This window comes from Lutjanus erythropterus, chromosome 14, assembly GCF_056507025.1.
Source record: "Lutjanus erythropterus isolate fLutEry1 chromosome 14, fLutEry1.hap2, whole genome shotgun sequence".
NCBI classification, from domain to species: domain Eukaryota; kingdom Metazoa; phylum Chordata; class Actinopteri; order Lutjaniformes; family Lutjanidae; genus Lutjanus; species Lutjanus erythropterus.
In genome coordinates this window covers 16,602,529-16,614,446 of record NC_139330.1, presented here as the reverse complement: position 1 = coordinate 16,614,446, position 11,918 = coordinate 16,602,529, and the positions used below count along the sequence as shown (strand labels likewise).

General features: G+C 38.2%; 1 protein-coding gene across 3 annotated transcripts; it reads left to right on the top strand.

The window, feature by feature from the left end:
- Positions 1 to 1,919: 1,919 nt before the first annotated feature.
- erlin1 (ER lipid raft associated 1) lies at positions 1,920 to 10,946 on the top strand. 3 transcript variants are annotated; one of them, XM_084735971.1, is made up of 12 exons: positions 1,920 to 2,055; positions 3,429 to 3,557; positions 4,163 to 4,244; positions 6,013 to 6,059; positions 6,143 to 6,204; positions 6,319 to 6,444; positions 6,593 to 6,666; positions 8,712 to 8,770; positions 8,919 to 9,010; positions 9,177 to 9,266; positions 9,379 to 9,458; positions 10,250 to 10,946. In XM_084735971.1, exons 2-12 carry the CDS (start codon positions 3,445 to 3,447, stop codon positions 10,436 to 10,438), a joined length of 1,014 nt encoding a protein of 337 aa, XP_084592097.1. In that variant the 5' UTR covers positions 1,920 to 2,055; positions 3,429 to 3,444; the 3' UTR covers positions 10,439 to 10,946. The 3 variants fall into 3 exon arrangements, with proteins under 3 accessions (XP_084592097.1, XP_084592098.1, XP_084592099.1); XM_084735972.1 differs by having other exon boundaries at positions 1,979 to 2,131; XM_084735973.1 differs by lacking the exon at positions 1,920 to 2,055 and adding an exon at positions 2,143 to 2,319.
- The last annotated feature ends 972 nt before the right edge of the window (positions 10,947 to 11,918 follow it).

Here is an 11,918-nt window from a genome sequence, read left to right as displayed (position 1 = left end):
GGGGCACCAACAGTTTAGAATACTGGACACTGAAAATGAAAAAACATCACTGTCTTGAGCAGTGGTTGTATTAATTGTGGTGGGTTTATTTATTAGTACATTTCAACAAAATATTAGTATGTATGTCCATTTAAAACTTTTTGTCAGTAGTCTTTATGCTTTCTTAGAAACCTCATCTTAAGGTGTTCTGATCATTTTTTGTAATGTTTTTGTGATTGTTTTGATTGTATTTGATTATACTTTAATAAAACAAAAAAACAAAACACATCATAAAAAAATAAATACAGAAATTGAAAAAGTCAGGCATAGATGTACTGACATACATATTACCTGTTTCTATGTAAGGAAATAATAAAACTTATAAAACTTCGATAATGTACAAAGAACAGACACTAAAAGACATTTACACAGACACAATAGAATAGGTGTGAAGATGGGCTGAGTGTATAAATTTAGCCTAATAAATAAAAACGTTTGCTAAAATAAGCAAAACATGAATCATTAGGTCCATTTTGTGTCCTCTTGATAAATAAAAAAACCCAATACTCTTGTGATCTATAGTTTAAATTGTGATTTTGTTACTTAACCATTCCACGAACATCAACATAAATCTCATCAATACCGGCTTACAACCTATGAAGCAGCGTGAAGTGAAGAGCAACGCCCCTATTAAAAGTTCAAGCCAAGACAAACCGGCATATACTTTTTCTAGAATTCCAAAGGTAATGGCAACACTATATTGCTTTGCTCGTTGAAATTCAAAATAGTTTTACGAGTATGTAAAACTAATTTATAGCGTGTAAGACAGTAAAATGTTGAAAGAAGAACTGAGGATACATGGGAAGACTACGACTGGTATATTCTGACCAATAGAAACGTGGCTAGTTAACATATTGTCGCTAGGCATCATGGGAAAACTACGAAATGATCGATTTTAAAGGTGACGAATTCTCCGTATCGACAAACAGAATGGAGGCTGTAGTACTTTATAAACATTACAGACAAACTTTATAGGTTGACGCGAACATTTTGAAATTCAACACCGTGGCAGAGAACGTCCAGTCAAGTCATCCCCATATAAATCACATGCCGCCGTTTTCATTCTCGGATGTGAGGGCGATCTGGCTGCGACATCTGTCACCCCATTGATCGCTAGGGTTGATTCGGCTGATCTGGCTGGCTAGGCGGGTGTCCCCTTCCTCCCTCACCGCTCCATGTGTGTCCCTCCCGAAGCTCTGCGCTCGGTGGAAGAGGACTAGGTCCCCCCGGCGGACGACCATCCATCGGTGTACCAGTAGCTGCGCTCCCCTGCTAGAACCTCCAAACAAGCTCAAGGCCCATTTGTAGGAGAAACGTAGGGAAGTCAAGCTCCAAGCGTCAGACACATCCAAATGCGGCGCTGCACGTGGCAGTCTGCCTTCCTTTTTCGTTCATTTGCACATTTACAATATATATTTGATTTTTAATATTAGTTAGATAATGTGTATCCAGAATTAATCAGCAAACCCCCTTCCACCAGTTTTGTCTCATTGTCTTATGTACATTAAGTTAAGTTCAGATTGATCCAATATTCTTATGCAGAATTTAGTCAGTAATACACACACTCTTTAAGTCAATAAACAATAGAAGGCGTTTTTATGGTTGTTATTGAAGTAAAAAATAAAATAAAGACACCTATTAGATCATTACTTGTATTACCTATTAGACAAAGTGGTAATGCCATACTGACATAATAATGCTATTTTCTTATTTATAAGGTTACATTGTATTATAATATATTTATTTTTTTATATTATATTATATTATATTATATTATCTATACTTAGATTTACGCCATATTTTTATTCATCGTTGGACCAACTGGAACGTAACCCTATTTTCTCCCGGGTAAAAATAACGTATTTCTGATTCTGACTCTATTAATAAAATGTCCGACCGCACCTGAAGGCAGCATAATGTAACAAGTAAAAGCAAGAGCGAAACCTGTGGGAGGCGGGGTGAGGGGGATGGGTTTTTGAATGATAAGACCAGAAGGGAAGACGGATCCATATAGTGGTAATTATTCTTATCATAAACAAGACATCTATTTTGACGCTTACATATTGGTAATTTAATTTCAGCGCAGTGCGAGGTGAGTTAACTCATTTACTCCAGGTTGCGCTAGTAGGCTAGCAAGCTAATGTTAGCATTAAGCTACAAGAAACTGACGGAACGGCAGACTTCCGAACCCACCCGATATTGAAAGCTAGCTAGCTAAAACCGGTTAGCTAGGTCAACGTTACCAAGCGAATGGTGTGTCAGCCTTATGCTGTTGAAGAAGTGAGTAAATTCAGATATTCGGTGTTATAGTTATATACAGAGACACAGCTGTGGTGCAAACACGCTGCTCCGTGTGTTGATAGGGGAATTACGTACTTAGCAGTAATTCTGCAAGCTAATCGTGCAGGTTAGCGATAGCTGTTAAACGTTAACATTCTGGCTACTTGAGCACTTTCTAAAAGAGACACTGCTCGGTGTCATTATTGTGACTGTATGTTATACACACAGAACTGTTAAAACAGTCACTTTAGGGTTAAAACTTTCCCTCACGTGCACTGTACGGGTAAGCGTTTGAGTGAACTACAACTTTGAATGGATATGAGTTGCGTTCAATTAACGTTTTGACCTGGGTGAGCCTTTGTTGAAGTCAGAATACACTACATTTACTAAAGACAACTGACTTAATCATCTAAATATGCCTTGCTGTGTGTATGACTAGCTGTATAACATATGCAGAATGTTTTATTTATACTTAGCTGTTAGTTTAAAAAGAAAAGCAACAATGACAAAGAGAGAGAGAGTAACAACCCAGCCCGAGGAAGAGACAACAATTTTGGGGCATTTACTTTATCTTGCTTTCCTGATGCAAATGCAGCAAACATCTAGAAATGTTATCAATTCCTCTGTAACACTGGGTTTTCATTGAATTGTCTTTCTGCAGTTGCACCGCTTGAAGATATATCAGACAATGCTCAGTGCCAGTGCTTTTAAAATAGGTTTTCTGCCTCTTTTATAGCTCTGTGGATTATTGAGTAGTGTATATGATATTTTGGCTGCTCTGTTCGAGGATAGACTAAATATTTGGACATCTCTCAGTGCAATGCAGTACAATTCAACAATACTACAAAGAGCAGCCTCAGAAACCAGTGAGTTGAATATACACCTGTCCAGAACAGTTTCAACAAAGCCATATATTAAGGCATAGGATTTATTGCAGGGCTGTTGTATTAGACTGCAATAGTTTGAACTACTGCCTATTAAACTGGTAACTGACTGAATGCACTGCTGCTGACAATTGTAATGAAGGTGACCATTGGCTGAACGGGGCCCTGAGTACATGTTGTTGTATAAATATTGCAGTATGTTTATGCTTCTTTCTCTGCCTGTAGGTGAGTGCTAGTGAGGATGACGATGCCGCATGTAGGGGCAGTATTTGCTGCAATAGCAGGAGTGATGGCCATCTTGTTGCACTCTTCCATTCACAAGATAGAAGAAGGACACCTTGCTGTGTACTACAGGTATCACAACACTTACCCTTACTCTTTGTTCCTGACAGGAGAAAAAAACCCCACAAGAATGTAGGTTATTATTATTTGTAAGAGACCTATTTTCTGTTGATGACACATGATAATGATACATTTAGCGTGGAAATGGAAATATTTATATGGGACATTGAGGCATGTGTGCTTCAAACGCTGCTTCACCACCACACTCTTGTCAGCTCAGGATTTTTCACTCCAGATCTCAAGTGTCTGAAGTGTGTGTGTTTGTATAAATTAGTGACATGTAACACAGACTTATCCACAGTAGTGATTAAAATTAAACTGTATTAGTCCCTGTAGGGAAGTTTGACCTTTTTTGAGTAAATATTCAAAACTACAATATAAAATGTGGGACATAACTTAGATCTTACATCTTAGTTGCTGGCTATGTTTATGAGATGGACAAAATAACAGGAGCACCCTGTAATATAATATAGTCTTATTCAACAAAAGCATAACCACACCTTCATAAATTACTGTTACACCCAAATAAACACCTTTATGTCATTTCTTTTGTCCACCCTTTTTTAATATTTGATGCTGAGAAGTCTGACCAAATAATTTGCTTGTATTTGTCTCAGGGGTGGAGCATTGTTAACTTCTCCCAATGGTCCTGGATATCACATCATGCTGCCTTTCATTACCACCTACAGATCGGTGCAGGTAAATTTGCCTTTTAGCCTGAAAAACTTGGCCTTTTGGCAGAGGCATTTTGAATGTAAGAGTCACCCAGAAGGTGCTGCACATGAAAACCAGAATGGAGCGTCTATAAATAAATCAGCTGCAGCATGCAAACAGTTGCCATTCAGCCATGACTGCAGTGGCTTTATTTTACATATGGATTGGTTAATGCATTCTTTGTGCTACCAGATATACTTACAGTAGAATATTTTGAAGTTGTCTTAAAAATATTTAGTGTTCTCTTTTACAATGGTTCCTAAACTAGGGGGTAGGAGCCCCTGGGATAGCACAGCGCCACTGCAGGGGGGCCCTGGATGACCAGGGGAGAAATGTATCAGTCTGATTTATGTAGGAGAAATAAAGTTTGCTCTATTAAATCAAATAATTAAGAAAACTATTTATTATAATAAATATATAAAAATGTAATAAATTAATAAGTAAGTTTTCACTAATGTATAATCACCTGAAAATAAGAATCGTTGTTACCTTAGACTGAGCCGTTTTTATCTACAGAGGAAGTGTGTCCTCTTCCACAGAGGCTGCCACGTTGCCCCACCATGTTACTACAAGTGCTGGATGTAGATACGGCCTTTAGCAGTTTGTGAGAGTTACATGGCCACCTTAAGTTCTACAGGTTTGGTATGATAGAATGATCTTTTTTCAATCTGCAAGCTCACTGCCAATAAATCCCACATACTGGTCGTTTAACTCTTAACTCTAAAATCCATTGAAATTATTACAATTATTGTTAGTATTATTATTGAAGTATTTATTGATTTTATTTCTTTAATTCTACATACAGTAATATAACTTACAAATGTCTTGTTATATCTCAAAAATTCCAAACATGTGAATCCAAAAGGGAAAGCAGAACAGAGCAATACAAAAAACCCCCAAAACAAACCAAAAAAAATGGTCAATTACACCACACAACATATTTTGCCAGTGCTCCCATATATATATACTTCACTGTGCTGAGCCCTTAATGAAAAGGTAAAATTTGTTCCAGACTTCATAGATTTTCCCTTATTTGTTATTTATTTGAGACAATAAATATTTAAAGGAGACAATTTTCCATCATGAGTTTAACCACTCTAAAAATGTGATCTTGTGTTTGTAAACCTTGGGTTTTTTGGAGATTTTTTTTTCCAGCAGAGCATTCCCATATAGCAAGTAATAATGTGCCAGTTTCCTCCTTACATTTCCAATACCTTTTCTCTTGTGCCAGGACATTGAAATTATTGATTATTTTATGAAATGGGAAATACCATAAATATGAAAGAGTAATATTTTTTTAACCTGTGCAGGAGTTGAACACCAACAGTAAAATTAAATGACATGATCCAAAGGCAAGGTCCATTTACTAACTCTTTCCTGAACTTCCATCTGCATTTCATAGTTGGGCCTTGTTGTCAAGGAGAAGGTTCAGTTGTCATGTGATCTAAAGACTTGTGACTTGTAAAGTCAAATAAATAAATAAAGTCAAGAATGAACATAAATGATCAACATTAAGTTGAAGTAAATATGCAATGTAGGAATTGTGTGTATTGTTTGTTTTATAGATTCAGGTCAACTTAAAACAAGCATGTTCTACTTTATGTAGCCTTGTATACTCTTATAATTTAGAAACATACAACTTGGAATGATCATATCACATGTTAAGTCCAAATAAATGTTCATGAGAGGACCTGTGTAGTAGGAGCATAATCTTGGTCATTGTCACATCATGTTTTGAATTTTTGTGTTTCAGACGACACTCCAGACTGATGAGATCAAGAATGTGCCTTGTGGGACAAGGTAAGACTAAGATTACTGATGTAGCTGGTAATTGATCAATTCATAAAAATATTTATGTATTTAACAAACTTTTTTTTTTTCAGTGGTGGTGTCATGATCTATTTTGACAGGATAGAAGTTGTTAACATGCTGGTCCCTTCAGCAGGTACAAAATGTCCTAATTTCCCTGCATTGCAAAAGTTCCTTATTTGGTTAACACATTCACCCTGCCAGCTGCTTGCCATTATGATAACTGTGGCCTTTGTTTGTTTATTTGCAGTGGTGGACATTGTTAGGAACTATACTGCTGACTACGACAAAACTCTAATTTTCAATAAGATTCACCACGAGCTTAACCAGTTCTGCAGTGTACACACACTACAGGAGGTCTACATCGAGTTGTTTGGTGAGAACACTTTTGTAACAGATAGTGTTGTGTCATTTTACTGCAATACATGTCAGGCAACTTGTGCTGTGTGTTCATTCCTGACATTCCTAAAACGTTATACACAGTGTGTGGTGTATTCAAACAGTTGCTGTTTGTTGTCTTGCAGACATAATAGATGAGAACCTGAAGACTGCTTTGCAGAAAGATCTTAATGCCATGGCACCTGGACTTACAATACAGGTATTCAAACACATGCATGCATAACATGAGCATTAGAGGGGCGTAGGAAGTCAGAGGCGTAGCTACAGAGCCCAAGTACGTATAAACTGTAGTTTAGGCTGTAGACTGCATGTCCAACCACAAGAACTGTTATGGGTCAGCCCCCCTTGGATCTAAAATAGAAATAAAGTAAACTCATAAAATGTAAATAAAGGAAATATTATTCTCTGTTATTTACAATTGCTAACCAGTGTTTACTCATACTTGCAATATATTTTCTAACCTCTTAATACTGCAACACATCTACATCACAAAATGAGCCAAATAGCTAATTTTATGCTGAAAACCAGATTTTGTTTATTAAACACCAACGGCACATTTCAAAATGCCAAAAAAGATTTCTACATACACTAAAAACACAGAAAACTGGACTACCAAATCATTCTTACAAAACACTAGCACATGTTTTCTATCCAAGAGGAACTTACAGTTAGTCATGGCACAATGACTTTCAAAATACTAACTGTTGATGGGATTAAACTGCTTAACTTTTCATGTTTGAGTTTGTTTGAGTTGTTGAATGGTGAGAATTGTTGCAGTACATTTCAGCCAGTGATTAACAAAAAAAAAGTCCATACACATTTCCATTGGTTTGGGTTAAAATGTCCTTTAGTCCTATTTTCACAGTCCTGTTGTAGTCCACAGTACATGGTCCTCAGGATGTGGCCACATGTTCTCATCCACTGAGGGCCTTTTATCTGATTAGATGAATAAATCTGAACTAGAGCTGTTTTCACATATGCAGGTACTCAACTGTGTCCTGGGAATCATGTCTGGACACTGTCTGAATGTGCCCCTCCACACATGCAGCACGTGTAAGGAGATTGTCCACATCAGACGTGTTCACACATGTTAGAGATAATCCGTATAGAAATAATCTGGCGATGGTGGATGGTACCTGCAGAGCGAGGAGGACAAGTGCTCATCCATAATGATGACGTTTTTTGCACTAATATCAATAGAGTCTCAAAATGAACAAACTGTGATGGAAGTGATAGCGAAAGGATGATAGATGTGCTCATCTGGATTTAGGACCAGGGAGCTGACAGGATTAAGCCGGAGCCAAAAAATGCCGACATTTGTATTCACACCTGCAGCTCCTCCAGAGAGTCTCTAGGCAATTGAAGAGTTGCAATTATGAAGAGGGTTTAGGACAGCAGCATCAATTCTGTTCTGATCCCTGCTCCTTTTCTTCCTTTATACTATATCCAAGGCGCTGAACATTAGGTTTTCATTTCTGGCATACTGTGTGTGAGCATTTGTAAATAAGACAAGAAAGATCCATAATTTTGGTGTTTGGTAAGCTTGTATGTAAGAAAATGTAAGCATTTTAGAAGCTTGTTAATTGACTGGATATTCCGTGAAAAGTACATGAATTGTGTTAATGCTATAGTCCATACCAGACGGATGTTGTGCTCATTGTGTTGAGCATTTTGAAAGTGTGACTTCAGATAAGACAAAAGAATTTTAGTTAAACTGTAACTGCCTTGTGAACTCATTGTAAAAGACAGCTCATTCAAATTCAGCAGAAACAAAACAAAAATCACAAAACCACCTTGGTTAGTCATTCCTCTGTTCCAACAGTCTTCAGCTCTGGTTTGGTCAAAATAATTCACTGAATTAAATGTGAAAATATTCAGTGTCTGCACGTTGATTTCCCCTACTCGCGGCCGCTTTGTGCTCCTGGGCTAGTTTGCTGAACATTTGTTGCTGAGCAGTGCCTCTCATCTTTTCTTCAGAGGCAGACCATTAAATTAGCTAAATAAAATGATTAAAATCACCCCTTAAAAACAACCAGCAATGGATGTATAGGTGATATGTTTGTCCAATTGCCCAACCCTATACTGAACAGACGCAAATAGACAAATTCTAACTTGAAAACCCTAACCAGCCTGGTGATCAGTCATCCATTCTGTGTCACATTTATTGGCAGATTGATTGTAAGCAAAGGGTCATTTTCTCTTCCCTTTTTTTGTCCTCTGCACTGTTTCAACATCCTGATGAAGGCAGTCCGTGTTACCAAGCCAAAGATCCCAGAGTCTATCAGGAGGAACTTTGAACTCATGTGAGTTTGTAAATCTGTACTTAACAGCGCAGTCTTAGTGCATGTTTCAAATTCTCTCCTGTTATCCAACCACTCAGTTCAAGTAAGACCGCACAGAAAGGAAAATATTTATTTGCTAGAACTTTTTTTTGTGTGTGTCTATATGCAGGGAAGCAGAGAAGACTCGTCTGTTAATAACAGCTCAGACTCAGAAGGTGGTGGAAAAGGAAGCAGAGACTGAAAGGAAAAAGGCCATTATTGGTAAAGTGTGATGGTGTTTTACTGTAAATCAGTCAGCTAGGTTTGCATTTGCATGACTGTCATTACAGTTTTAGCAGTTTCCTCTATTCAGTCACTCATGTGTAACCCCTCTATCAACCTCCTCAATCTGTACAGTTGTTAAAGTTCCTGTCTCTCTGCCCCACAGAGGCTCAGAAAGTGGCCCAGGTCGCAGAGATCCAGTTCCAACAGAAGGTGATGGAGAAAGAGACGGAGAAGAGGATCTCTGAAATAGAGGGTTAGCCTCACTGCTTTCAGTTCTCCTCTGTGTGATGGTTTTGTGTGCAGTGGCGTCTGGTGAACTGGTCTGTCATGTGTCTGTCTCATTCAACACTGTCTCTTTGTTTCAGATGCTGCCTTCCTGGCGAGGGAGAAGGCTAAGGCTGATGCCGAATATTACAGTGCTGCCAAGTTTGCTGAATCAAACAGGGTAAAAATGGTTTCAAACATAAACACACAACATCTAATTACTGGCCTTAAGATAATATCACAAAGTTGCGAGGTATTTTTGTGATCGCTACTGTGTAAATACTGTATGAATTATAGAGGTCGGAGCTGTTACTACAAACTGACCCGTTATAATGATATTAGTAAGCAGAGTCCAGCTGATGAGTGCCAGACTTAAAATTAACCTAAAATAGCTTTTATAATAACTTTTCACTGGTAGCACTGGTGTGACCAGCTTTCTCAGGTGCACATTTGGTTGCACCTTTTTTTGGTACAGCATTGTGTTAATCGACAACCTTGTACACCAATGGAAAATTAAAATTAATGCTGAATGTTCAACAAATGAGCCAGGCAGTCACTGAAGTCTAACTCCAGAGTGTATTTTGTAGCTTGGTTGGTTGAGTGTATGCCCCCCCTATACAGAGTACTCAGCAGTAGCCATGGGTTCAGTTCCAACCTGTGGCCCTTTGGAGCATGTCTTTCCCCCTCTCTCTATCCCATTTCCTGTCTGTCTAAAGATGTCCTATCGATTACAGGCCAAAAAATAACAAAATTGTATGTGCCATTTTTTAGGCTATTTAGTCTGTAGCTCTAAATGCAGATGGTACCAAATCCTTCATAGCTGAGCCAGTAGCAATTTTATATTTGTTTTCAGTCATGCATTACATTATCACATTTAGATTCCTAGGTGTATTTTCATGGAAAATTATAATCCAGTGATCCAGCCCTAATCTAATCCTCATATATTGCCGTCTTTCTCTTCAATCTTTGCAGCTGAAGTTAACCCCGGAGTACCTGGAGCTGATGAAGTACCAGGCCATAGCAGCTAACAGTAAGATCTACTTTGGCCAGGATATCCCTAACATGTTTGTAGAGGGAAACAACAACCCAAAGTCTGCACGCTCCTCCAATCTACCTGATGCTCATCCAGACTTGTTCAAAGTGAAACCAGAGGGGCAGTGAGTCCACAGCTCTGCCTCTGCACAGGACAGGCTGGCCTGACAAGGACGTGTCTTGTCTGTGAGGTGGAGAGCACTGAACTGAAGAAGAAGGGTGGGATAGCTTTGCAGCTAGTGTGGTGAACAACACACTTCAGTCTTAAATCTAAATGGCAAAGAAAGGAGAGAACTAGGAGAGGCAAGATAAAAGGGAAAGTTTTTTTATTCTTCCACTCTTTTGGGAAAAGGCAAGTTTTAGGAATGAGAATGATGCCATAGTTAAAAATCAAAAGCATAATAAATGCTTATGCCTGGGAAGGCGACAGCAAGTAGTCGCCCTAATTTACATGTGCTTGCAACCAGTGCAGTGTTTAACTTTGCTGTTGGATCTGCATTAATTTTGTTTGTTTGTATGCAAGAAGAGTGATTTGTGATGAAAATTTATATGATTTTTTTGAGAATTAATTTCTGGTTTAGCTGAACTGGAATCTGTGACAGGTGACACTAATTAAAAGCGGGATGGTTTGCGTAAGTGTGTAAGTGGGTAGGTCATCTCTGTGCCATCTTCTCTTACACTAAATCACTAGTTGGCTCTTCTCTCTCAACACGAGTCAGCGTGAGGGCCGTTTAATCACAACTCTTACCAGATGCTGCTTGTGGTTGAAGTTAAACTAGTTATGATAGGCTTTAAGCAGCAGGTAGAGCATTGTACACGTGATTATTTCAGCAGAATCGCTAATAGAGCCCGTCTACACTTCCAGTTGGCTGAAATCATGTAGACATGAAAGATTTTTTTTTTTTAATGATAGCGTTCTAGAAACAAGTGGCCTGACTTTGTTAAATTTTCACCTCAGCCTGCATAAAGTTTGATACTGTTCTACAGATTCTCAAGTCTTTAGAGTTTGACGGCTGTCATTGTGTGTTCAGTTTCTATAGTTAATATAAAGTTGTGTCAGATGGGTAGTAATGTACTTTATTTTCTATTAGCTTGGTGATAGTTAGCTGTTATTAATTGTGGTTGAGACTGCAGCCAACACAGAAAGACTTGAGACGCTGCACTAAGACCTGCGGTGGCATTTACTGTGAAGCCAACTGAGAAAAATAGTTTCTGTGAAAAAGAAATTTGATTATCCCTTCCAAAAACTAATTGAAGATTAGTAATGGTTAAAGGAACAGTTTGGATTAATTGAAGTGGGGCTGTATGAAAAACACAGAGGAGCACTAGCACAGAAGCTAAGCAATGTCCCGTGGACAGGGTCAGCAACAAAAGGCATTTTAGCCACTTAAAAAAAGGTCACATTAAAAAAAATCAATATCAGTTTAAGTATACACTGTATTTTTATTATTTTCACCCCTTTACTTTGCCATCAGACAGCATTTTATGGTGGGAAACCGGTGTTACATAACCCAAATATCACTCTCTCCAAACCAACCAAACTCCATAGACGAAATCAATCATTTTGCCCCAGAGAGCATGAGAGTTGACGATCTACTGCTGCCTCGAT